The 27,695-nt window shown below is 37.7% G+C and overlaps 3 protein-coding genes across 3 annotated transcripts; all 3 read right to left on the reverse strand.

Moving 5' to 3' along the window:
• Positions 1-207: 207 nt before the first annotated feature.
• LOC103995667 (cellulose synthase A catalytic subunit 5 [UDP-forming]-like) lies at positions 208-8,009 on the reverse strand. Its single transcript, XM_009416316.3, has 14 exons — positions 7,506-8,009; positions 6,677-6,872; positions 6,383-6,606; positions 6,203-6,305; positions 5,897-6,080; positions 4,532-4,798; positions 4,111-4,456; positions 3,748-3,885; positions 3,176-3,301; positions 2,839-3,051; positions 2,454-2,736; positions 2,189-2,385; positions 1,729-2,079; positions 208-1,053 (listed from the first exon to the last, which is right to left on the reverse strand). Exons 1-14 carry the CDS (start codon positions 7,584-7,586, stop codon positions 469-471), a joined length of 3,294 nt encoding a protein of 1,097 aa, XP_009414591.2. The 5' UTR covers positions 7,587-8,009; the 3' UTR covers positions 208-468.
• A 5,134-nt stretch (positions 8,010-13,143) lies between these two features.
• On the reverse strand, positions 13,144-22,032 carry LOC135588743 (uncharacterized). Its single transcript, XM_065081029.1, has 13 exons — positions 21,856-22,032; positions 21,696-21,761; positions 21,207-21,272; positions 21,043-21,115; positions 19,287-19,364; positions 18,931-19,028; positions 17,923-17,996; positions 15,173-15,260; positions 14,934-15,091; positions 14,721-14,763; positions 14,516-14,581; positions 13,578-13,655; positions 13,144-13,389 (listed from the first exon to the last, which is right to left on the reverse strand). The coding sequence occupies exons 1-13, from the start codon at positions 22,015-22,017 to the stop codon at positions 13,309-13,311; spliced, it is 1,131 nt and encodes a 376-aa protein (XP_064937101.1). The 5' UTR covers positions 22,018-22,032; the 3' UTR covers positions 13,144-13,308.
• Positions 22,033-23,007: 975 nt separating this feature from the next.
• Positions 23,008-27,559, reverse strand: LOC103995665 (tubby-like F-box protein 8). Its single transcript, XM_009416313.3, has 5 exons — positions 27,306-27,559; positions 25,738-26,203; positions 25,427-25,514; positions 24,132-24,264; positions 23,008-24,057 (listed from the first exon to the last, which is right to left on the reverse strand). Exons 2-5 carry the CDS (start codon positions 26,092-26,094, stop codon positions 23,334-23,336), a joined length of 1,302 nt encoding a protein of 433 aa, XP_009414588.1. The 5' UTR covers positions 26,095-26,203; positions 27,306-27,559; the 3' UTR covers positions 23,008-23,333.
• Positions 27,560-27,695: the final 136 nt, after the last annotated feature.

A 27,695-nucleotide genomic window follows, 5' to 3' on the forward strand; every position in this document is an offset into this window, starting at 1 on the left:
ATATATATATATAAACAATATTTGCTATGTACATTTTGGTCCACAATCCGTGCTTTTGAAACACTTGACAAACTTACACAGAGGAGAAGATTAATGGAAGAAAGCCTCAGTATACAAAACACAAGTTTGCTTGAGGCATCAATAGAACTCATACATTTCGATGAACAGTAGTCAATCCATAGAAATCAATTGAACACCAAAAAAAACTAGACAACATTTTGTTGAGGATTACATGCTGTCAGATCAATCAGTTGAACAACCATGAAGTATTGAAAAAGAATGAAAAAAAGAAGTAGAAATTAGAGATAACAATGTGACTATCTACACAAACCAACCGTCTTCTGTTCTTTTCTTTCCTTTTTTTTTTTTTTTTGTTCTCTAAACTCATTCTTCCTCATCAATCACTTACCAGGGAAATTGACATCCAAATCCCAAGCACAAAGACGTCCGAAAAAATGCACGCAAATATCAGTTACAATCTAAGCCACAGACTTCTAGTACAGGACCATCATATTTACCTATGAACGGGTTCACTCGAACCCACAAAAGCGAACAAATAGATGAGAGAAGTATGGACCAGACGATGATGATCGTCGGCAATCGATCCTGCTTCCCCATGATTCCCTTGAGGAATGGGTACAGATGCATTATGACCCAAATGGCAAAGAAGAGCTTACCAAACAACGGGCCCCATGATTCATAACCATTGGTAATGGCATTAGAGATTCCAGCTACGACGCCAATGATGTTGAGAATAAGCAGTGTCATTGGAGGAATCAGCAATGAGGTCCATTTGAAGAGATAAAGCTCTGAAAATTCGCCATCATCCGCTCCTTTGGATGTGACTGTGAAGTTTGTCTCGACACCAGCTAGAACCTTGAGGAGACCCTGAAAAAGTGCAAAGAGGTGTGATGAAACACCACCAATCACCCAGAACTGCTCGTTCCTCCACCAGTCATCGATGCTCACACCTCCCCATTGCATCTCAAGGATGCTGGTTGCAGCTATGGATACAAAGAGAGCCATGAAGACTATGCTTGCGTAGCTGCTAATCTGTCAAATACAAATGAGTTCCAGTTATTTTCTGGGATGGCAAAAATGTGCAACTCAGGATAACATACAAAAAAATCCAACCAAAATAAAAATGCTGAAGCCGATAATGCAAGAAGAAAAATTGACATTCGTGTGTAATTCATAGCTAAAGCAGTATGACATGTTACGAAAAGTTAGTCACCATCAAAACTGAAATTTCATGAATATTAGAAAGCAAGTGAGCTTCTTTTTTTTTTTTGCCTCATCAGTTAAAGCTTCTATTCGTTAACAAAAAAGATACACTTCTCACTTGTCGTGATGATATTCTCAAACAAAATAAATTTATTCCTCATCTCCAAGATGGCATACAGCTGTAGAAACTTTCATCAAATTATTCATCTTGTTGCTGTATTGAAAGTAGAGAAAATTATCAGTATACTAATAAGCTGAGTATCAGTCTTTGTCTTAATGATACACAACCCATAACTATGTCTTGTCCTTATACGGTGGCTCTTTTATGGTTTAAATGCTTGTATGAAAAAGTTGCTTCTTCGTTGTCCCTTAGGTGGTACATGCATAGATTTTATCTACAATAGCACAAAATGTCAAGAAATCTATAGATGAATCAGCCAAATTTGTTCAGTTTTTGTCCAATAAAAATAAAATCTGTTCCAGAAAGTGGAATTCAGAGAGTACCTCAGGCACAATAAACTTCCCTGTGAGGAGACAAATAGCTGGCAAAGTACAATAAGCAACCAAAGGAATAGACGTCCACGGATAGACAACCGAGTTTATGTAGGAAAATCTTTCCAACCACTTCAAACCACCTCTATAGCCATACCATATAGGGCAATGCTTGCTAAGAAAAATTTCAACAGATCCAAGAGCCCATCTTAAGACTTGATGAAGACGATCAGAAAGGTTGATAGGAGCTGATCCTTTAAATGCTGGTCTTTTAGGTATGCAGTAAACAGACCGCCAACCGTGACAATGCATCTTAAAGCCTGTCAGAATATCCTCTGTGACCGATCCATATATCCAGCCAACCTGACAAGCATGAAGACTAATGAAGATTGAGTAGGGCATAATAATTATCAGATAGGAGTGAGCACTCATGATATGATAGGCTTTGGCACTCATGAGAGCTTAGCATTACCTCTTTTCCCCAGTCAGTTTTATCTTCATAACCACAGCTAATGACATGCATGGCCTCACTAAGGCATGAAGCAAAACCAACACCTCTAGCAGTCCCGCCATTCTCTTGGAGTGTGGATGCCACAAAAACAGGTGATTGGCCAAACTTCTTCTCAAGCTTTTCCCGAGGCACCAAGAAAGAGTTTTCACTTTCTTGTCCTGCAAGTAGCACAGCATTAATAAGCTCAATGTTAAGAACATCCTGATGAACCAAATATTATACTCACCTCTGTGTTCTTCAAATATATCGAGTGCATGCACTTGAGTGGATGCCTCTCTGTGCTTCGCCCTCTTCTTCTTCGTCTCCTCCTCCTGCTTATGATTGCTTTTGCTATTTTTTCTTTTAGATCCACCACAAAAGAAGCACCACTTTGGCCAACAATTGCAGGTTTTTCCTGGAGGTTTCTCTTCAACGGGAGCATCAAATCCATAGAGTGCTTGCCTTCTGAAAACGCATCCAGTACCAACATAAATTGGTCCCTGGATCCCATCAAGACCTTTCATATTGATCTGTTTGAAAATGACAAAGTCACTTGGTCATATGAAACCTATATGAATGCTAAAAATAATAATATAGTCAACACCAAAGAAAAGCACCACCATTTTACATACGTCAAAGAAAACAACATTGCGATTTGAATATCGATCATGCCGATCAATTCCATCAAATCTCTGTGGGAATTGAACATAACAAACTTTCTTTCCTGAGATGGGATCCATCAAGAAACACATAGCTTCTCTAAGGGCTTTGCTATTGTTAATATAGTGATCACAATCCACATTCAAGATGTAAGGAGCATTGGAGATAACTGCTGAAACACGCACCTGGAATCAAGTCAACTAGTTATTGACATAAAATCTAGTTATCAACATCAAATGGAATAGGTGAGAAACTCTATCATCCATTGAACATAGAACAAAATCATAGATTTTCGTGAAGGAAAATTACCAGAGCATTCATGGCACCAGCTTTTTTGTGGTGATTGTATCCTGGTCTTTTCTCTCGAGAAACATATACTAGACGTGGTAAATTGTTTCCTTCCTCATCAAGCATGCCATCATGACCCAAAAAGACCTAAAGAGCATACAAGATTAGCAATTTCTAATGTGGTTGCAAATTTATATTTAGAAACTGCATCAAATGAAAAATAAAAGGAAATAAAATTAGAAATAAACAAGTTTCCTATGCTTTTAGCACCTTGTTTGTAACAAATGCAAACATAATTTTACATTTTGCATACAGCCTAAAGGATGGCTGAACTAAAGGACTGAGTCTAGTTCACTCAAAAATAAACAGCTAAGTTGCGTTTAAAATTTGAGAAACATGCAGAGATAGATGTTTAGCTTCATGTAAGAATCTAGATGCAAAGTATTAATCAGCAACAAAATTTGGTCTTAGAATATATCAGATCTTTATGCATCATTTCATGGAACCCCATGAAAATAAAATGAGGTCGATTTGAATAGTATAAAGAAGAAGCAGTTACAGTTACTAGGAATTGTTAATAGTATGGCGGACACCTGAATCATTCCTGGATGGTCTCGGACATTGTTTCCAGGCCATGGAGTTCCATCCTGCATTGTCCAGCCTTCTTCAGGAACCTTTTGTGCCATGGAAACTAATGCATTAATACGAACCTTAAACTCCTCATATTCTCTCTGCAAGATACAAAATACCGGATTAAATTGCATTAGGCGTTTCAGGGTCCTAAGGATTAAACTCATTATTGACAATGACTACCATATCACGATAAAACCATGTAAACAAAAAATGACAGTGGGAACTTTATGAGGCATAAAGTTGGCTAAAGCAGGACTGTAGAAATCAAATTTTAAATATGGAATTACCAAAATAACAAAAAAGGATTTCAAAGATGAGTAAACCTTTATAGCACGTCGTTCCCTCACAAAATCTGGATGAAATTTGTCCTTCAAATAGTCAATTTTCTGAGCGAAGTACCATTCAGGAGCACGAGGTTCAATGTTGAACTTTTTGCAAAATGGAACCCACTTTTTGGCAAATTCAGAGGTTTCTGAAAGTGCTTCAAATGTAAGCATTGCAGCACCATCATCAGATACATAACATGAAACTTTAGCAACAGGATAATCCACTGCAAGTATAGATAAAACTGTATTTGCAGTGATAAGTGGAGGTTCTTTCATAGGATCAACAGTGCTAACAAAGATATCAACATCTGCTAACTCAGATGGTTTCCCTTCTTTCTCATACCTGGGAACAAATTATTCATCAGTCAGGTAACAAAAACTAATTAAGTTATACAACATTCTTAGAAAGTTTGATTACCTCAATGATAGACGATCCAAGTAGGTCTCTCGTTCTATAGGATACCATTTTGGAAATTGATCCAAAATCCATGAAATGGCAAACCAGATTTCACATATAACAGATGTCAGCCACAATCCATAGGCATCCAGAACTGGGTTCAGAAGTCTATAATGGAAGAAGAAACCAAGAATGATGAGCCTCAACAAAATTATTATCCTGTACGGGCTTATCTTACTGGAAGCAATGGGTAGCTTTCTCGACAATGGTTGCCTGCTCTCATCAGACCTACATCAGAAGTTTGGAAATGAAGAGTGACAATTTAAACAGATGCATAACTGCTAGAAAATGGAAGAGAGTACAATTAATGAAAAGAAAAGGCAACATTCAATCATTTGAAAGGTAATTTCTTGATGATCGTAAATGAAATAGCTTAAAGATGGATAAATTTTAGTTTTACCATGTGGACTAAAAAACTGAACACAAAAAAGAAGGCTGTCTAGTGCACTATTCTCTTTTGTGAGTGCACTAGACAAATCACTTATATTGGTTAAATGAATGTGCAATTGTAAGTGGAGGCCCTCTACCAAGCAATGATAACATAAACTGCACATTCACTTAACCAGTGTAAGGGATTGTTACTTTATCAAAGCATATACTTGTACTCTAAGGAAAAAGCAGAAACCAAGTTTTTTTATATAAAAAAAGGTAATCTAGATGCAATTTTTCCTTCTAATGTATCTCTTTTTTTGCCCTTTTTTTTCTGCGTGGACTATATGACCAAGCAGGCTTACCAGTACAGGAGCAACATTTAATGTCGATAACATGGTGCTGACTCATTTTTGAGGCATAGATTATAATTAATGAATGACACAAAATCGTGCAAGCTTCATATCTTTAATTTATATATTGTCAGGAAAGCTAGTCAATCTGAACCTTTGAACAAATATTTACTGAAAGGATGCTTCAATACTGAAAAATAGCTCAAGCTAAGTAAATTCAAAAGCCACCAAAATTTAAGACTTGCAGTTCAAACTTCAAAGAATCTCTTATGCAGGGTTGCACATAAAACAATAACCTATAACTATCAAAGTCGTGCATTAGTTAAAAGTATCGAATACAGTATGAAGTCAAAAGCTTCCATTTGCAATCTTGACCCCAGTTGGCTGAGGACAATGAACGATTCTCAATCAAAACCAAAAGATAAAGAGCTAAAGTTATAACATCAAAACTTCAGAAATAATGGAAAAAACAAAAGTGATATGTGGATATACTAGTTCAAGCATAGAGTAACAAACATATATTACAAATTTTACAATGTAAAAGAGAAAGAGAGGAGAGAGAGAGAGAGAGAGAGAGAGAGAGAGAGGAAAGATGTTAACATACATAGGTAATTCATCGTTTTCTTGCCCGTATCCATCAAAGCCATTACCATCCCACCCTTCATGCTGAAGGTGCTGACACTTGTTTAATTGCTTTCTCTTCCACTCGTCAATTCTATCCTTCCAAGCAACAGTTCCATAGCCATATACTGATATGTCTTTGTTGGGATTGATAGCTCTATGTTGTGCTGAAAAAGTACATCAAGCATTACTCCCTAGACTCGGTAAAAAGGAGACAAGGACAAGAACACTACTGACTATAGTGCTAGCAACAATACAAAGAGTTACAAAGCTAGAACAATCCACTTACTAGAGGCAGATGTTTGTGTAGCATTACTGGGAATAATTTGTCCTCTAAATCCCAGATATGGAAGGACTATGAGAGCATGGTGATCAGGAGAAATTCCATCGACCTAATAAATTCATGATCATGAGCCGACATAAAGCAATTTAAAAGATTTCTCTTCCTGCATGTAATCAATCACTCTACCTCTTCACCATCAGTCAGAAGTAGGATATTGGTGCCATTACTTTGCACAATGGGGTTAGAAGTGCCTAGCCCACTGAGAGAGCTCTGTCCTACACCACACGGTCGTTCAAGATTTGTCAGAGGATCGTTCAGCGTCTCCTTCGAGTCAAAATTGCCAAAATTAAATTCTTTCTCCAGATCATCATCACCATCTTCTTCCTCATCACCCTCTACCCTAGGACTACCTGCAAAACTTCATCGTTAGGACAAGGTACCGATACCAAGCACACACCAACAAGTCCAAGGATGGCGAACCTTTGTGGCGCTTGTACCGGGTCTTGCACTGTGGGCAGGCCTGAGTCCCCTCCCTCCTCTCATACTCGTAGCAAGTCCTACATACAGGGAAAGCGCATTCATTGCAGGCAACGAAGAATTCCTCTTCGACCAATACTTCGATTTCGTCTCCACAAATCTGGCAGATCTGCCTACTGGAAACTTGGGCGAATTTGGGCTGCAGAAACCCAATGGTACCATGAAATATGATTGGAGAAAACCATGTTGTACAAGCGAAGATGAAAAATCGCAACATCAAAATGTTAAATTTTTATATCTCCGACAGCCAACAAAATCGAAAATAGCGCATGTGAAGTTAAAATTATAGATTATAAGTATCAGGAAATCTTGTTCCTGGACTAAGGAAAGATGACAAGAACCATGAGTGCGTAAAAGAAAATACTTCATAACTGCACTCGTTATCACTAGTACCGAAGAGGAAAATAGCTGAAGAGAAGTCAAGAGCAGCAGAAAACGAAATGCGTCTAAAAGAATCCCAGAGAACAAGAGCTTTTATCCATCCGTGTGAAGTGCGAGATCAAGAAAAAAGAGGGAGCCGAAGAATGCCTGAACATAGCGATACTAATCAAATGAAAACCCTCAAAACTTTAGACATCCAACAAAAAGATGAGACTTTTGATGAAAAGCTCAACGCAAAATCGCTTGTCATCTTTTTTCCATTACTTCCACCGAAAGGCAAGCACCAGCGCACGTTTCAGAACTCGGGATGGGAAGCACCATCAACGATCACCCAGGAATCGAGAAAGGAACGGACACCCGGATAGAAAGACGACATATTTATCGCACTCACCCGCTCAAAATCATCAGCATTGATGACCACGAACTCGTTGCGGTTACGCGAACCGGCTACAAGGCGGCGCCCGGTATCCATCTCTCCCTGCGCCGATCAAAAACCCTTCTTTCCTCCAAAGACCAGAGCTTTCAAGGCCTATCCAAATCAATCACTCGCCTTCCCTTTCTCATTCCTCGAAACAGCTGCAAGTACCCAAAGATGCTCAAGACAAAGGGAAAACCCGATAAAAAGGTAGATTTTTCTCTCTCTTTTTCTCCTTTTCGGGGTTTCCGCTCTAGAATCCTTCAGGAATAAGAGCGCGTGTCTGTGTACGCGAAAGGGCAAGAAAAAGAAACGCTACAAGCAAAATGACACAGCGAAAACAGAGCAGACAGGGATGGGAAATGGAGAGAACATTAATTGCTCAACGCGTTGCCAGTGATCGGACATTAAAGTAAGAACACGAGAGAGAGAGAGAGAGAGAGAGAGAGGGAAGGCAGTGACGCCCTGTGTTGCATTGGATTCGACTCGACGTTGTTCGTCGCGAGTACATACTGTCCGTGACTATGGCATATGTGTACGGATCTCAAACATTTGAGTCTCTTTCAATATGTTTAAATTGGATTTTTAATATTTTTAGTGCAATTTTTTATGAATTAAAAAATAGATATTTTGATTAAATTAATAAGATAAAAAAATTTACATATTTCTTATCTTAATATAATTATATTATTATATCTTTAGATTATTTTCTTTCGTCAATATTTACCTCTTTTCTTTTCTAAAAAAAATTTACTTTTGCCTGATTAAATCGGCATTTATTAGCCAAAATTAAGTGATTCTCGCATTTACCACTCTAAATTTAATAAAGAATATTGTCGCATGTAATTTTGGTTTGGCTATTAATTAAAACTCTATAAGACATTTAGTATACTTTAAAATTATTATAAATATAAAACTATTAAAGATATTGGGTATTTATGTATCTTTCTATATATTAAAGATATTATTATCATATTTTTATCCTTTTGGGATGAAAAAATATATATATGTGTTAAGGTTTTTATTTTTGTTCCTCAACTAATTTGAGACTAAATATTTTAATTAATAAAAAATATATTATGATGTATTGTTTTCACACATTAAAGGAAATATATGTGAAAAATCTTAAATAGATAGATGTGCAAAGTATTCTAATAATTCAATCAACCTCCAATGGAGTTCCCAATTGTGTTAACACCGAGACATAATTACATTTGGTGTACAATTCCCAATGTGCTAATGATGAAGCTATGTAGAGACAGAAATGCTACACCACTCTCTCTATAAACCCTTTGACTTCCTCGAACTTTGAGTCATTAAATAAAAACTCACTCCAATTTCTCAGAATATATTTATATATATATGTTAAAAAATTGGTAATCAAATAGACGATTTATTCCCAAAATTATTTTTTTTTAGGGTAAAAGCATCCATGTAAATTAAAATATGAATTAGAAAAATTGATGTTTATCGCAGCGAATTGAGTCTAAAATCATAATTTAACTCTATCTTATGAATGAGAATGAGATATATATATATATATATATAACTCAGATGGATAATATATTATGTTAAAAGATAAAATAAATAAAAATATATTTCATAATATAATGAAAAAAGAATGATAGGAATGTAAGAAACAGAAGATGAGAAAGCAATAAACATAATATATTTCTTCTTACGAAAAGAAATAAATATTTTTAGCATAAATAAACCATCAGAGGATTACGTTCATAATTTTAGGATCTGAGTAATCAATCAGTTCGATTAGGTTTATAGACTATGTTGGAAACTTGGAACCCTAATCATCAAGTCGTGAAGATAAAGATGAATCACATAATACTTATGGGTGTCGATCAAGACACACGATGAAAAGGTGATCGATCCCTTGGCGTTTGGAGGTGTTCATGGAGCAATTAGATTCCACCTGGTGATGTTGGTTGGGGGCCCATGAGCTATCGATGTGATTCCCGGGCATGTTTGGGAGACAAGCAAAGTGTACTTCTCTGCCTGGCTTTCTTTGCATGATCATGGCATGGCATGGCATGGCATGGCATACATGCTTTGTTGCCCACCCGGTGAATCACCGCCAATTGATCCCCAGCCCGGCCTTCTAATTCGTCGTTGCATCGGATCGCGAGTTCGGCAGCGCCACCATCATTACGCGCACATATCCAACGTTTATCACCATCATGTATCATGGGACCATCATCGCGTCAGCGATGCATCAATCGATTCAACTGGATATATATATATATATGAGGATTGGTCCTACAATATTCTCATATAATCTTGATAAGGACTAATTATATATTATTTTTTTTATAATTAATTATCTCTAATATTTCGATTTTTATATTTTAAAAAATTATATTGATATTCTTATAATTACGAAAGTAAAATATTTTGATTCATTTACTCTAATGTCATTTGTTTTACAAACATAAATACAAAAATAATTGATAAAAAAATTAATTTTAATATTTTAATTGGTGATGATGAATCATCTCAATGGTGACGAATGGTGGTGTCATTGGGGTGTGTAGGTTGGTGTCGTGGACGAGGAAAGCGACGACGAGTAGTGAGGGTCACTCTATATTTATGTCAATACTGATGTAATTGCCAAGCAGCCCTTTCACTATTCTGCATCTACGTCATTGTTGATGCAATTGTCAAAAGGTAAAAGGATCGCTCAATATCTGTATCAGCACCAATGCAAATGTGGAGTAATATCGCTCGACAATTATGTCGGTGTAGACACAGATACTAGGGCGACTCTTATCTCATTTTGTTGCTCTCCTCAACCCTAATATTTATTCACAACCCCCAACGATGTCATTGTCCGTCACCATCAAGTATAACGTTAAAATTATCTTTTTACTCTTTGCCTTCGTGTTTCCGTTGATAAGATTAACAACGTTATGATAAATAAATATAAATATTTTACTTTTGTAACTATATAGATATCAATATAATTTTTTTAAATATAAAGATTAAGATATTAAAGATAACTAATTACAAGAAATAATATATAATTAGTCATCTTCATAACCAAAGATAGTTATCTTGGTAACAGTTGTGTCTAATGCCTGAACTAAAAAATATCAAAATAAGTCTATAATTGTATTGAGTTAGCTTTTTATATTCGGGGATGAAGTGGTTAGGAAAAATATTCAACAGAATGAATTTAATTTATTTGATTGCAAGGATAATAATAAAAGAAGGTTAGAAGGGTTTATAGAAGCAAAAATAAAAGATAAAAGAAACATAGAATAATACTACACCAGCCGGTAAATAGCATACAAACCCATCTCTATATGGGTACAGTGCATCCTTCCTTCTGGCAAAAGCGACCTTTGTGTGAGAGTGCCGAGGCGCAGTGTGTCCAATGATTTATCACATTATTAATCGGACTTGGCGACACTGTTAGTAGGCTCGAACAGTGTCGTGTTCTTTGTTTCTTTCTTTCCCTCTGTCGTATTCCCCGTTCATCTTTCTGGCGGAATGCAGTGAGTGCATCACGGAACCATATCCTCTCTCTCTCCAAATCTTAGGAGAGAGACCGACTTGGAATCTGCTGTGGAGAATGCCAAAGCGAGACTTGGAATGGCTGTCGAGGGTTGGCGCCAAACCTGCATCCCCCGCTAAAATTATCTTCGTCCCGCCTCCTCGGTTTGCGCCAAAAACCTCGCCATTCCCCATGATCGATGAGGGACGAGCAGCGGTTGACCACGCAGCATCGAGGACAGCAATCGTTGACAAAATTCTCACTCAATACATGTAGAGAAAACTATATAATTGGTCTTTATTACCCCATATTCACACACAAAAAAAATGACAATGAGAACATAATAAAGAATGGCTAAAACACAGGGAGGACCATGAAGCGCGCATGGAAGACGAACTGAGGCAGCCACCGAATGGGATTTGGTGGTCCATCATCCGAAGGAGGAGGAGGGATCGGTAGCTGTGGTGGCAAATGCCTATGGAATGCATCCGCAACACCATCTTCATTGTCTATTTGCTCTCTTAATTCCATGGCACGCAACTTAACCTCCATAAATAAAACAACAAGAAAGAGGCAAACTGTTGGCCAGAAAGAAGGAAAAGATGGTATATCATCTTCATATCGTTTGAATCAAACTGTTGGGTTACCTCTGGTTGGAGCATAAATCTTATAGCATTTGAAAGATGTTCAACGCTGAGCTCTGATATGGGAATTGGTGCAGGTCCGACTACTATTGCTCGAATCCTCTCACCCCACAAGTATTGGTCACCAAAGAAAGGAAACACTTCATTATGCATCAAGTGAGAGAACTACATAGAAAGTCAAAGTGAGAGAATTATTTTCAAAACCAGATGGTTGGTAATGATCAGTCCAGGTCTGAGCTGAGACTGGTACTCCAAACCAAGGTTCACTGCATCGGCTGGTTCGACATGGTTCAACCAGTGTTTCTCGGTACATAACCAACCAAAACCAAACAGTCCTGTACTGTACTGTACTGTACTGTACTGTTTAGATTTTATATAATATAATATATAATGTGTTAAATATAATGTGTTAAATATTATATTACATCGCATCTCTTGATCTAACCTTGTATTTCACTACAATCCACAAATTCAAAGGGGGTAAAACTCCGATGTTTTCCTGTAAGTCAATGAAGGGAAAGATGCTCCAAGATTTCAATGAGCTAAAAGGACAATTGGTACTCAAATAGTCCAGTCCATGTTCTGTACAACTATCGCAAAGTGGGGAAGACAATCTTAGAACATCAGCTAGATGACCAACCTCGACGATGCGATGCCGATGAGCGAGTCACGACCGCTCCCTTGCTGGCCATTTCGTCCACCAAAGTCGCATGAAAGCCACGCAATCAGCTGCAGAGCCTCCCAATTCCAACTTCAAATAGCACCGAAGTGGATAAATCGATCAGCTACCAGTCAAAAGTCCTGTTCCAGATCATCACCGAAGGAACACATATAAAGAATCCAATCGATGAACTCAAAACCCCATAAAACTCTCAATATATCTGGCACCACCCAGGTTTTCCGATGGGGACGGCCTGCGAACAAGTCTGGAAGCGGGCAATGTGCGTCGCAGTTTGCTTGCGTCAGACAGTGACGCGCACCTATTGGGTTAAATTGAGTCGGCGAGCGAGCCCAACAAGCGATCCGAACCCGACGAAGACCGCACCCGTTATGACGAACGTGTCCATAACTGGTCTTTTCTGGTGGACAAGCGGTTGGGTTGGGGCCATGGATCCGCCAAGTTAGTACAGATGTCGTCGTGGCCTTTTTTTATTGCACTTTAAATGAGACACTTGGCTGAGCTATCTGGCTCGTCGATTACATCAATGTCATTGGATTCATGATTAATTACATATGAGCCCAGCCCCTATAGTTAAAAGTCTCATTAGCATCACGACAGATTAATGTTTCAACAAGGAACATGGAGGGTAGAAAGATAATCCAATTCACAACTCTGCTCCTGTCGTTCATACGAGAGACAAATGTTTCAACATAATCCGATCGCACCCCAGACCACAAAAGATCCTGCACCAATTAAAACTATAAAAGATCAATTTCCTGTATCTTGGTGGCTAGAGTTGAATGCATCCAACAAGTGGCCTTTCAATTATCGTAAAGAACGTATCATTAGAAGAGAAATTATGTTTCAACATAATTTCTAGCATTTTGTATTTGTATTCAAAGTTGCGGGCAGATAACACTACACTGACAACATGTGATATCAGGTCGATAACAGTATTCACAGGTTTCATGAGTGCTCCTCTACAACATCAGCCACAAAGATGCTACCAGAATCGCACCATCCAGCAAGAACATCTGCATTTGCACACTGCAGAGGAAGGTGGTTAAAGCATACAAAATAAATATATTTATATGTAATATAAATATATTTAAGAGCTTAGAGCTTCGTATATCTCTGATATATTTATATTACATACAAGGATATTTTGGCCGCAAAACTTCATTCTTATAGATATATATGAATTCTAATCCAAAATAAACATGGAAAGAGAGTACCTTACTAAAGCCCAACCAGTTTGAGTCTCCCCTAAAGGAGAATGCTTTTCTACCTTCTTTCCATGTTCCACAGATAACCTGCAATATTGAAAACTTAGAGCTAAAGATATAGGGCTTTTCCCGATTCGCCCTAGTCCACTACACCTTCAAGTTACCAGAATTGATTCGGATTCAATTTGTTAATGTTTCTCTCTTTTTTTCTCTAAAAAGCTTTGATCCAACCATGTTTGGAACCTTTGTTAGGTCATCATTGTGGTTGAACTACTTCACATTTAAAGAAAGAAAAAAAGATCATCTTGAAAGCAAATCATTCAAATCAAAGGGCATGCAATGAGGGGCTTGAATGCATAAAACACTCAGATTTGTGCCAGATCAGAGTGGTCAATACCCCAGGAACTTCATGATGATTTATGAAGAAAATGATACCAAGAGAAGTACATGGAGACTTACACTTTTGATACCAGACCAGTCAATATCCCTGTGGACTGCTATGAAGCATGATCAAAGCAAATGAAAAGTGAAAAACATAACCTACAAGCTTCACACCATTGATTCCAGAAAGCAACAAAATTATTTTGTAGCTAAGCTAAACAAATGCAGAAAATGAAGTTCTTTTCTTGTTGATAAAGGTTCGACATATCGAGACATGTTTGATAAGGAAGATGTTATTATAATTACTAATATATATTATAGGCCAGTTCAACTCAGATTAGCACCATATATGCTGTGCTCGTGTTGGTTAAAAATTGTGAAGGATATCCATTTTGTAAAGAGTCATAGCATGTCAAATACACACGCATGGAGAATGTACAACACAAGTGGTATAGGCATGTTTTGTTAATTGATAGTTTTGGGTCTTTTAACTTAATAATGCCAATGAAGTATGATTTAAAAGAACAATACAAAGAGTTCCATCATCATCAATATTCAAGGATCACCTCATAATCAACACCTTGGATGTAGATGTAATCTGAGTCGATTGTTGAGAAATAGAGACCTGTTATCTGCATTTGGAAAGAAGGAAAAAACATCTTGTTATCCTTTTTTAATTGAATTCAGAAACACTAAAAATACTAGGAGATTAAGAAACACAAAGCTGCCTTGCTTTTTCAAATATATCTAAAATATTACGAAGATACAAACCTCATACTTTGAGCAGTTCACCCATCTTGATATGGCCGACCACCTAAGTCAGGAAGGGACATTAAAAGTCAGTTTTGTTGTGAACAAAGATCCAAAGGCAGCAAAAATGTAACACAAGAAAATAGTCAATTGCTGAAAAATACTAATATAAAAGGATATCATTCACATCAAATTTTGGAAGTGCTACCTACAAAGGGGAACCTAATCACCAACCTGCGAGGATCATAAATGGTAACAGTACGATCAGATCCACCAACAGCAATTGTTCCAGATGGTGAACTACACAGGGAATATATGAGATCTCCAATGGAACCACATACACGTTGTACACATCCACCATTTTGATTTGTTCTCAAGTCCCATATGGTCAGCTGGAATTACAGCACAATGAAGGCAATTATCGAGTAAAAGTGCATAAAATTATAAATATAACATAGACAGACAAACGTAACCTGAGAGCCTTCAGCAACAGCTAGTACAGAGGAGTGCCCCTCATAATGTGGATTATCAAAAAAACTTAATGAAGCCGGGTACCACAATCTAAAAGTCAATTAAAAGATAAGCAATTAGAAATGACCATACAACCTTATTAACAAATTCATCATTCTTGTTTGGGATCCAGACAGCATTGCTAATTACAATGATTAAAGTAAGATAGGCAACACATTAAGGCATTTTAATCTAGTCCTTGATGCGAAATATGCCCAAGGGATAAATCAGATTCAAATGGGAATAAGGTAGATTTTGTGGTTATTACATACATAAAAAGGAAAACCCCCTTTCTAGGATGTCTTTTTATCTCCAATGATTGCCAAAGTTCATACTAAGCACTGGTATCATCAATGTTCCAGAAGGTAGATGTGTGATGTGTGATCAAGGTACTGCACAATACATATTTGGTATGCAGCCACATGTACAGTTCATAACTTTATAGGAAAGTGAAAAAAGGATGTACCTAATGCACGAGGCTCCTGCTAATATGAGGTCTGGGGAGGGTCCATGTATATAGTCTTACCTTTAAATATTTAAATATATTGTTTTTGAACCTTGATATCCAGGATACAAAGGAGCAACCCAAGAGCAACTACGACAATATGTGAAGTACTTCGAATAATATGTGACGAAATACAACCAACAAAAAATAATTCATTTTTATGCAATTAATAGGCTACAGCCAAATCAGGCATTTAAGAAGCTCTTTTATTAATAAGCAAAAAAGTTGGTGCATCCAAGTGATCAAATGAGTAGTGTCATAAACACTCAACAAATTAAGTCAAAAAACAGTGGTGATCAAGAGGAAACATAAAACATATATCATATATCAACTGATTTTTCGTACTTAACAAGCAATTATTAAAGTACTGTATTTTCATGCTTAAGTAGTAAATAGAGATATAACAGTAACAAGAAGAGACATCCACCATGTACACAACAATGCTTTTACTAGAGATACTTACCGTAGTAACATATTGAGACTAAATGTATCTCTGCAAGATGACATATGAAAACATCCACATATGCTGCCAAATACCACCTACTGGTTGAATATGCTACAGCAACTGAATTTGGCCACATGAGAGATTTTGATTTTTTGCATTCAGAAAAGATTCTAATTATGCATATAAGAAAATTCTAATGACCAATATTTTTTAAACACGATAAACAATAATAAAGTGTCTCTTACTTGACTTAGATTTTTAATAAGAATGGATTTTTGTTCCAATGTAGGATTCAATCACATCTCCAATAATCCCCTCTTCTCTGAACTTTTCATTAAAGCTGGGAACTACTGTGATCCTCTTTTAGCTTCAGCACTTACGTTCTTGATAATACTAGGATTCAATCACATCTCCAATAATCCCCTCTTCTCTGAACTTTTCATCAAAGCTGGGACAACTGTGATCCTCTTTTAGCTTCTTCTGATATACTATTTCCTGCAGTACTTATGTTCTTGATAATCCTAGCTTGTTCTTACATTTACCTGAAATATTTTGTATACTTTTCTATAATCTGCTTAAAGGATCAACTCCTATCATGTTATTCAAATCATCTGAACATAATAGCCAGAAAATCCGCAGCAGGCAGGTCGGCAGCTGCTGCAAGCCAGCTACAGCATACCAGTCCATGAAGGACAGCCCACAGCAGCCTAGCCAGCACATTTATAATATCGCTTGCCTACCAAAAAGAATCACCAGTAATCCCAATAGACCATCCCAGATTGCTTTAAAATGTTTATGAACCATAAACTTGCTGAAGTACATGATCATGTTTATAGTGTCTTGTGCCAACCGCTCCAGTGGATTCTGGAGGTTGAACTTCATTTTTGTTCAAAGATGATTTCAATCTCAAAGAAATCCTTTTTGAATGTTCCTTTAAAATTTCCACCTAGATTTCCTAAAACATCAAATGCCCTCCTCAGTCTTACAAAATTTCCAAACTGCCACCATATTCCCATACTTTAGATTCTTACTGAAATATACCAGTTCATCAAGGGAACATGCAAGTATATTCTCCATGATGAAAACACAAACATCAGGACCATATGGTTCTAAAAAACGGCTAAGTGTCCCAGTTTAACAAGGATACTCAGTTCAATTTGACACTAAGAAATTTACAAAAAAATAATAATAAATGTCTAACTCCCCAAATCTCATATATTCTAAGTGTATACCAATGACATCGGTTCCATTTATAATTTGTTTCAACTACTATATTCTTATCTTTCTTTAATTACTTAAAAAAAATCATATTCATCCTTATTCAAGTAACCAAAACTCTAGTAGCTTAACTTCTTACACATGGAGCTTAAATAGAGAACACAGAGATCATACAAGATAGTTGTTTCATATAAGATATGTTTTATGTATCACAAATTCCAGAACCTAGACAAAACTGTGAGCACACATGACCACATTGGTGCATGGTTTTGCTACATGTAGACAAAGGATTTTGATGAATATATTTATGAAGACTCACACAGCACAATTTATAATCAAATTATCGCTCAAGAAATTTCAGTGGACGAGGAAGTGTTGAACACATAATTTGAACTGAAATATACATGGAAGTATAACTATCACCGCTAGTGCAAGATCAATTATTCATACATTACAAGCAGAATTTTACATAGAAAATGATAACTTGCAAAATTGAGAAATGAAAGGAGGAATTTTAATCTAGATTTCACATCAAACACACATACGTTTGTAAACTCTTAATGTGGATATCTTGGTCATAAACATCGATACTTTTGCAGAAGCTGCGGGCGACTGCTACCTGAAATAATTAATATTTGGCATAAAATTAAGAATATTTGATATTATATCAAAATAACATTCATAACCATAACCTTTTTCGACCAACAATACTCCTGTGAATCATATACTATGATAATATAAGAGAAAGGCAAACATTTCTCCATATATGAAAGTTGCATGCCTAGGAGTATATGTCAATAATTGTAGAATTTCCAAAATAATTTGGATAAGAAAGCATTACGTTTCAGATGTGAATCTCGATGAAAATTTAAATGCATAAAAGACAATACAGTTATTTTTGCATTGCTTGTCTGCCCAAAGAAAATATGCATTTACAACTAGGGGAGAATAAAGAAAACCCAAAAACCAAATAAATTCAACCTTTATACAAATAGAAAAAAAAACTTGAGTTCCCATGAATCTATACAAAGATTCAAATATAACAAGCTATCAGATAATTAACCACCATGTCAGTGAATAACGGTCGGACATGCTTCATTGCAAATTTTCTCAATATGGCTATAAAAAAAATTATGAATGGAAGAACGGGGAATCTGCAAGGAGAAGCAATGTGGAAGAAGGCCACTATGGACCCTTGCATGTGTTTGGCAGTGTGCTAATATGAGATGAGACAAAGTCCTAGAGAAGTTGGAATATTCTTACATAGTAAGCAATCTGAGTCATTATGATGTATAATTACAATGGTATTGGAGAAAAGAAGCTCGTATATGCTCTGAATCCCTTCTGTTCAAATAAATTTGCTCCAAATTAACAATATTTAACTGCTTTTTCAGACTCGAGGGTCTGTGAGACACAAAAATTGTGCTCTGGTGACAGGATAAAGTATGATTTTAAAGTGATAATGTGATCTTGAATGCAAAAAGTGACATGTAAATTTTGAAAGATATCACAAAAAATGAACAGGGGGTTATAATCAGGAAAAGATATTATACTGTAGACCAGTGTGCTGGACTAAAGCAGATACCAGCCCAGCTCCCCTCTCCTATACCGCAATCTCGAGGTAACACCGAATAAGAAAGCCTGTCGATGACTGATCAAGTACAGTGCTAGTGGGTTAATATTAGTTTCTTCATGTTATTGCCATAGAAGTTTTAATTAACAGCTATGCATAGTAAAGCATCATTATAGGAAGAAAATAAAATATTTGGATCTGCCATATTAAGTTGCCAATTCTTATTTTGAGGCCATATCTTTCCAGCTTAGCATAAAACCAAAAGAGTTAAATGCCCACAGCTAATTTACCATGCAAGTATAAACAACAACAACATTGGATAAGATATAGTGGTACCTGAACCAACTGGATCCAACTGGGATACAATAAGGTGCCCATAACAGTCCACTGTGCCCATAATCAAGCAGTTATCACCTGCAACGATATGGCATATCAAATATAATCTACCACAAGTTCTATAATGAATATATCATAGCATATGTGTATCAGAAAGGTTGAACTTAAGGATGCAAAAGCACTAATGGAAAAAGATGAAAAGAGTAGTATGGAAAATCTTTGTTAATCACATCATTTTGAATTTGTAAAAAGGACAATGAAAATAAATAAATTTAATCATGCATGTGACATGTTCCGGTATAATTTTTCATGCATGATCAATTAAACTCTTACTCAAAAAGCAAATCTGATATGATATGGAAACTTATATTCACAGGGATGTCTCTGGAGCTCATGGGGAGTACCCATCTTTATAATAAAGCAGTGTCTGCCATTCTGGGACTTGGTAATATTGTTAATCTTCCATGGAATGGCATTCAAGTCATTTTTTACAGTTGAATGAGCAAAAGGGATGGAGAATTAGAAACTATCAAGGAAAGAATAAGATTATAGAAAAAAAAAAAAAAAAACTCATCCAGTTTCTAGAAACGAAATCAACATTTGTAAAAAAATTCACAGGTTCACTGTTCAATTCCTCAACGCCATCCACTTCTTACATAGGAGAGGCAATCCTTATTGTATAATATATGGGCTTCGTCCTTCTTTACTTCCTTTAGAAGTCAAGGCAGTTAAGATCCTCACTTGCGGGGTTTACCAAGGGATCAGATTTGCATTCATGTGGACCACTATAATCCGACTAGGGGAGTACTGTAGATCCCACTCCGGGCTGCACTTTCTGACACTATATGACATGTGGTTTCTACACAACCTGGATGTTATGTGACCACCATGTGGGTTCCACATCAGAACCTACACATGAAGATTCTGGTGTCCATCAGAAGTTGATTATAATGTTTTGTAGTGAAACATGGTGCAGATGACACATGGTGTCTACATGAATTAAACCAAGTAGTAGTTCCTAACTTTGGGCCAGCATTTGAAAATGAATCAATACGATAAGGGTATTTGAGGAAAAACAAAGGCATATGCAATTCATTCACACCACAAGGGAGAAAGTCTACGTCAACCATGTACCCCTCCTGGTCTTAAAATATTTAATATATATTAAATATGCAGACACGGTGAATACAAAATGGCAGACACTAAAGAAACTGAGCCATTTGGCTTATTAAAAATGAAAAAAAAAAACCAAAAACTATTGAAGGAAACTATATTCCTTACACAAGACAAAGCATCCGCTAGGTCAAAAAAGAAAGTAGTGTATCATATCATCCAACAACTCACCAAAGGTCAAGTCCAAGAACACCTTTAAAAGAGCTTATTTAATGAATATGTGAATAGTAAAATATGATTACCAAGTTGCTACCACAGAAAAGGTTCTATCATTGGATGTTTAATTCAGTCCGAATCACTAAATGAAACTATCACACATATTACACCCCAAAAGAATCCATTGATCACGGATAAGTGCATACAAATGGCAAAAAAAAGTTTGTCACTTAAGGCTTTCTAGGTAACTGGTAGACACCAAAGCAGTTTATAGGATCATTGTCTACTGAACCACTTGTATTATCATTTTATATTTGCTGCTAATAGATAAGAATTATGTATCAACAGCCATCTAGACTTGATAGATAAAGCTATAATGTGGACTTCAATAAATAGATAGCAGGGGTGATAAGACATGAGAACTGACCTCCTTCAGTAAGGACTAAACTTTGAATCTCTGAACGATGAGGACAGCGGTCAACCGCAGATGAGTGTATGACCTATTTTATAGATAATGAACCAAAATTTAAACCAGATAAAACAAACTTTTCAAGGATTATTTGGCATTTCAACATTAGATATAGACCATACCTCTGCATTGACAGGAATTATAAGGCTTTCTTTTCCTTTAGTAATTACAGAATCTTCCATGGATATCTAGAAAAAAGAAAGCTATCAAAGGTGTATATGCTTGTCAATTTTTACAGGAAAAAAATTGCATTAGTAAAAAAAATGATTATGTGAGCATTATCTATATTTAGGTAGTTACACATTAATACATTTCCCAAATCTTTTTAGCATACATTTCTTGCCCTTTTGAAATTAGTACTCCAGCCCACACGATGTTTTAAATTCATGTAGAAATTGCTTGTTGCTCAGAATCTGACAGTGATTAGCAATGAATTCTGTCTATGCAAGCTTGAACGCTCACAATAAGACATAAGCAATGAATTCTGTCTATACAGTAGCATAGGCATACTGAACAAGCCAAGAGACACCAAAAGGAATTTACTCCATTACAAAAATGATCCTTCGAGACCAGAACTCGGGGTCATCCGTACAAGCAACAACCCATGATACCTCGATCTTGTAGACGCGGCAACCGGAAGCGATGTATACGGAGCAAGAAGAGCCGCCATCATTGACCTAAATAGCACAGGAACGACATTTCACGAAGACGAAACGGAAACCAGGATGGGAGGGAAGGCGAGAGAATTAGGGTTTCCCGTATTTTACGTACATTGAGAGCGAGGCGAGTGGATTGGATGTTCCCCGGCGACGGGTCTCGGAATAGCGAGGCCGGGACGACCGCCTTCCGCAAGCTCCTCGCTTCCAACATTCCCCGAGTTTGTCTTCCCCTCTCCTCCGGCGCGGGCGACCCAAATGAGCCGCGGAGTGTCATCTATCCGCCTGCCTTATATAGCCTGGAATCAGTCACGTGCCATGCGCATGATGGCGACACTGAAAGAGGTTGAGTCGGACCCGAGTCGGAAGCCCGCAACGTTGAATAAGCGAACCGTTGGGTCCGATTCGGTTTAGATTGGACTCAACTTGAGATTGAGATCGCGAGCATCCCGTAATCCTAAACTAATCACCGAGACAATCATTTCCACCATCGATCAGATCTGATCGCCTTTTTTTAGCCGTTTGATTTGAGAATCAAAAAAGAAAGAAAGAAAACATTTTTGAGTTGAGATTTTATTTTCTTTCTGTTCGCAACGTTTTCTTCATATAAAGACACTAATTTTAGGATTAAAAAGGCAATGTGTGCCCAATTTTCCTCACATAAAGATACTAAGGGGAATTTATTTACAACTTGAATTAGTTTTAAAAATTGATAAGTTTACTCCCATTAAATTAAATCTGAACATTGTAGGCAATGGTTCAAACATAGCAAACCAGTGTAGCTGATGCCTGGAACTACTGCTCCCCATTTGTACTTGAGAGCATGGCAAAATGGTGATCTTGAATGTGACAGAGGCCATCAACCTCTGCACCTTTTCCCTACTAATAAATAGCACAACCATCCCGGCTAGGCTGTCACTACATGAATAGTGGTTTCATCCATTAGTAGGTGAGATCAAGATGGGCCAGGAGCTTAGTGCCTACCAGCTGTTCTCCTTGGCTTCTGTCTGTTTTGGTCACAAGACTTTGTTGTTTCTTTTGCTTTTATTCCCCCAGCTGTATGAAAAGCCTACAATTCAAACATGTCTTACTCTTCATCCAAGACAGCATGGAATCTACTCCTGCTGCAAGTGTGATCTGCCAAAACAAACCCAACATCTCCTCCATGGTAGAGTACCACTTTGGAAAAGGAGATAAAATTGTAAAACAAAAGCAGCTCATGGACTGTGCTCAGGCCCACAGGGGGAACTCCTTTACAGAAAGCAGATGGAAGAAGAATAAAAAGTCAATGGATTCATGAGGGAGATCAAGACAGAAGGAAGAAAAATAGTACCAACCGATCTCTCCATAAAGGTTCAATGTTGTGCCTACTAAACAAAGCCTTGATCTAGACAGAATTCTACACAAACATGAAGAATCTGGTGGAGTTATCAGTTCACTGCTTCATGCAGAGCGGCTGGAGAAGCTTGAGACTGATCAGGAAGCAGGTTAGTGCTCCAAGAAATGGGTTGCAGGTCACAACTAGTGCATCAACAGCCATGAGGAATCGATAACAGAGTGACCATGATGTAGATATTATCTATTCTCATTGTTCTATTCACAAGCCAGCTTGGTGTCGAAGCTACTCAAACAGATTGCGAATGCCTGGAACGCCGAGAGTGGGTAGCGATAATCCATCGTGAACATATCCTTTGCAACCTTGCCAAACTGCAGTATAATCTTATCATGCTCGGATGGTGCTGGCTGAGATGGTGTAGGTGCCCCAGCGGCGGGCTGTGATGCAGCGATGAGCTGGAAGTTCTTCACTGAGGCAACAGTGACCCGACCACGAAAATTTAGGCACCAGCACTGCAGCTGCTCATGCCACCTGGGGGGTTTGTTCCTGAGAACCAGTGGTCTCTCCTTGGCCTCTCCGCCTTCATCCCCCTCTTGAGTTCCTCCTATGATATCAGAGAAGCGAGAGCTGCTGAAGTCCATGGAACGATCCATGATGGACTTGGAGAAGGACATGCTGCGGAAGGACTCCTCCAGGGAGCGTGAAACAAGGCTGTCAGGCTGGCCAGGAACTGTGCCACCAGGCTCAAGGGCTGAGGCAGGAATAGAGTGCATAACGCAATGCATTCGACGTGGTCCTCTGGTGCCAAGGACATTCAGCTCATATGTCACCTGAGCTATGCTGTAGCTGCCCGATGGGACTTTAGGAGACACTTTCTTGGAATAAAATCTGCGGCTTGTTCGTCCAGGCGGGCAGATGGCAGCCCCATTATATGGAGGCTGTGTGTCATAAATTATGAACTTTGTACCGAGAAAATTTGACCTACAATGTAAAAGGGAAGCATCTAAATTGAGATTTGCCACCACTGCCACAGTCTAGGAAATAAATTCCAATACCTCAACTTCCCAATGTACGTGTTGGTCGATCGTGATATGTTATTGGCATCCATTGAGATAACATATTCAGTACAAGCTGTCCTACGGATCCTTTTAGCTGATAGAAGGAACTTCCCATTCTCAACCAGCACAGCTACAAGATGCAGATTAGACATGAGCATTATTAACAAACATCAAACTTATCATATGTGCATGCAACAATCTGATACTCCACAGAAAGGAACAAAAGGGACATGGAATATCAGGAAGAGTGATGGAACAGGAATCTGCAATCCCCATATTCAGATTAAAAAAACGAGAAGAAATGAAGAATTGAAGAATTCTCAGATTGGTTTCTGCAAAGATTCTTACACCAAGTAGAACTTTCTGCTTTTGGCGTAAAAAAGAAGAAAAGAAGCTCTAAAAGAATCACCCAAATACAAGAATCAACATAGCACAAGGCCTTTTAAGTTAATTTGACAAAGTTTACAATAATTACCAACCTGACATCATTCTACAATACTTGATGACAAGTTTCTCATGACCAAACGAAGTTTTAACAAGAGAGGAATTTACAAGCAAGTTGACCGTAGAAAGATTGACTATAGTTAAACTATACAACTAGGGAGTGAAACCACATGCGTATAGTTAAGTTATACGCATGTCAATGCACAAGCAAACGAACGAGCCAGTAGGACAAAAGAACACAGAGTGAAAGAATTGCATTTTGATCAAAGAAATTATTTATTTCCAATATAATAACTGCCTCTGATCTCTGCAGGTTATTCCAATATTGTTAAAACAGGACATAACTACTGCTACTTGACTTCTACTGGAAGAAAAGGAACAGATAGCAACAGCCCTGTCGGCAACCGCTATGACTTGAGACCAAAGCCCAAATTTGATCAGCAATGATGTGTCACATCTGTTTAGGCCCTAACTGTAGCTGATTATAATGTAACTATGCTAAAAAATGATTGTTAACTTCTTTCAAAGCTTTTGTTAACTTTTCAATCTACACTACTCCTACACAGTAAGTGTGGACGGTTGAGGGACTTCGGGTATGCCAGATAGAATATGTATTTTTTTTATTTTGGCATAAACATAGACACTTAAGAATCCGATTAACACATCTCCTGGCTAGTCAACAAGTTTGATGTGCTGATGTTCAAGCATTCCATTAATCTTTTAAAAAGATCTAAGAGGTGACATGTAAGAACCCCTCCCCCCCCACCACCCCCCCCAGAAAAAAAAAATGGATTACAAGATAGAAAATATAGACATACAGAAAATTGATCAATCAGGCACAAACTTACCAGGGCTAAGACACAGATATAGATGATAAGTTAATTTCGACTTGTCCCTCTTGATGAAACATTGAATCATTCCATCTCGGGTTCCAGGCTGTAAAAGAAGAAAAAAAATAGAAACATCAAACATCAAATAAATAAGTGTCATCTAAACCCCCCCCATGCCACATATTGCTCACTTAAAACAAGATGGCTTGTCATCTCTGCTACATGATATTAACGTATAGCTTGCTTAAGAAAATATGATGGTGCATAATCTCTGTTACAAGATAAAAAGGCAAATATCTTTCTTGTAAAGTGGTAAAACAAAGATCTACCTGTTTCAATGATATTGGAAAAGTGAGCTTCCCACAAAACTCGGGACTTCTTACTATCTCTTTGCACATCTCCCTCCAAGCTCTGCACACAGCTGCACAGGCGACAACATCCTTACGAGATGGCCAGGTACCTTCACTTGCCTCCAATCTTTTAATCACATCCCGAAGTAGCTCAGGTGGAAGGCTAGCCCAGCGACTTGACTGGATAACTGGAGGTGTGTCATGTGGCTCAGGCACAAACACTTGAGATTTACCCCGGAGATGCCCAGAAAGACTTGAAAGTCTCACTTCGAAACTACGCCTTGACAAGCTCCCAAAACTATCCCGCACATCTCGAACTATACTACGGAACGACATCTAGTCTAACCAACGCCAGAAACGGCACAGAATAGGATAGACAGAACCACCAAGGAGGTAATATGGCAGCCCACTTGTGTCGGAGTGAAAAGATGGTCAAGACGTTGAACTGCACAAATATAACACAATGATGAAATGTTGCCTCTACAAACAAAAAAAATAACAAGAGGGAAGTCAATCTACATTTCTCAATTACCAGCAAAATATTAAGAATAACTATGATTATCTTTTAATGGTATACTACAATGCATTAACAAAACAAAATAGAATTCTAAGCAATCTTTCTTAAGCAAGCATCAAAAGAATAACACCATTACAGAAAAATACTCTTCTAATAATCATGACATAATAGGATTAATAACAGAACAAATCAAAATTGTAAGAGCACGAGTTAAATATATCATGGTGCGAGTACGGTGGTAAGCCCAATTTTTTTCTCTTTATATATATATTACAAAACCAAAATCAACGAGAGTTTGTGACAGAAGCCACTGATTAAACTCTTCCGGTAGTGAAGCGAGGCAGGATAGCCTACCAAGATATAAAGCTAGGAAAACTAAAAGCTTGGATCTAGACACCATTATATCGTCATCAACAATCCGTTGGATCAGACATGAGAGCGAGCTCAAAGATGATAAAATAATCATTCAAGACCAACAAGATCACATAACAAATCGAACAAACTTCGGTGAGAGGCCTTAAAAACGGAGAAAAAGAATCACCCTGACCCTCAAGTGAGAAATTTCGACCATTTTATCACTCGAACCTAGAAATCTTCTAACGTCGAGCACATTGATCGAAAATTACCTCGTACGGAAGCAAACATTACAAATGACAGATATTCATGATTTTTGCTTCAAAAAATCTATTTTTGATCCGTAAATATTAAAAGACAACACAAATCTACACGTTCTTAAGGTTACCGAAGCTTACAACGAGAAATATAAACGACAAAAAAGAAAAAGAAAAAAAAAAACCACAGAAAGATCAACAGAAACAACATAAATAGCCAAAGATTAAAACTTTACCTTCCTGAGACGAAAATTTAAGCCTTTCCAAGAACTACCTCAAACCATCTCCTAGGGTTGCTAATTAAAACAATCATAGCGAGCTCAAGACAAACAATTCGGCATCAAAGGGCAAATATTCACAAGCCAAAACACAATACTCCCTCAAAAAAGACACAAAAGCAAAACCATCGGTCGATCTACCTCAAATCTCTTGAATCTGAAGGCAGAAACACCCAAAGAGGAACGGAGGGCTCAACGCTTCGATCCCTCCGAACTTACGAACCTCACCGGCCGCCCACCAAATCTCCCAGTCACGACATCCCTTCTCGCCGCCCTCCTCTCTCTCACAAGATCGACCCAGACGCAGAAGACGACGGAATTCAAAGCCCCGTTAAATCCAATTGAGAGGAGGGGGGAGTCAGAAGGGAGAAGGGAGAAGGGAGAAGGGGAGGGTGGTGGGAATAGTGCCGGACGCGTAGTTTAATATTATCCCATGTCCGCCACTTACCGGGACGGAGGAGACTGACGCCGTCAAGCGACGACGCCTCCCGAGGGAAGTATATCATGATCTCCTGTCATTACTCCGGCACA

This window comes from Musa acuminata, chromosome BXJ1-8, assembly GCF_036884655.1.
Source record: "Musa acuminata AAA Group cultivar baxijiao chromosome BXJ1-8, Cavendish_Baxijiao_AAA, whole genome shotgun sequence".
Classification (NCBI taxonomy): Eukaryota; Viridiplantae; Streptophyta; class Magnoliopsida; order Zingiberales; family Musaceae; genus Musa; species Musa acuminata.

Coding starts and splice junctions, on each gene's coding strand:
- LOC135588743 (XM_065081029.1), bottom strand. CDS start 22,017: ATGACACTCCGCGGCTCATTTGGGTCGCCCGCGCCGGAGGAGAGGGGA. Junction 21,762..21,855: donor CCACTCGCCTCGCTCTCAAT/GTACGTAAAATA, acceptor TGTGCTATTTAG/GTCAATGATGGCGGCTCTTC. Junction 14,582..14,720: donor TGAACTGCTCAAAGTATGAG/GTTTGTATCTTC, acceptor TTCCAAATGCAG/ATAACAGGTCTCTATTTCTC.
- LOC103995665 (XM_009416313.3), bottom strand. CDS start 26,094: ATGTCGTTCCGTAGTATAGTTCGAGATGTGCGGGATAGTTTTGGGAGC. Junction 25,515..25,737: donor TTCCAATATCATTGAAACAG/GTAGATCTTTGT, acceptor CTTCTTTTACAG/CCTGGAACCCGAGATGGAAT. Junction 24,058..24,131: donor ACGTACATTGGGAAGTTGAG/GTATTGGAATTT, acceptor TTTACATTGTAG/GTCAAATTTTCTCGGTACAA.
- LOC103995667 (XM_009416316.3), bottom strand. CDS start 7,586: ATGGATACCGGGCGCCGCCTTGTAGCCGGTTCGCGTAACCGCAACGAG. Junction 3,302..3,747: donor ACCATCCAGGAATGATTCAG/GTGTCCGCCATA, acceptor TATGCTCTTTAG/GTCTTTTTGGGTCATGATGG. Junction 1,054..1,728: donor GGAAGTTTATTGTGCCTGAG/GTACTCTCTGAA, acceptor TGTATTTGACAG/ATTAGCAGCTACGCAAGCAT.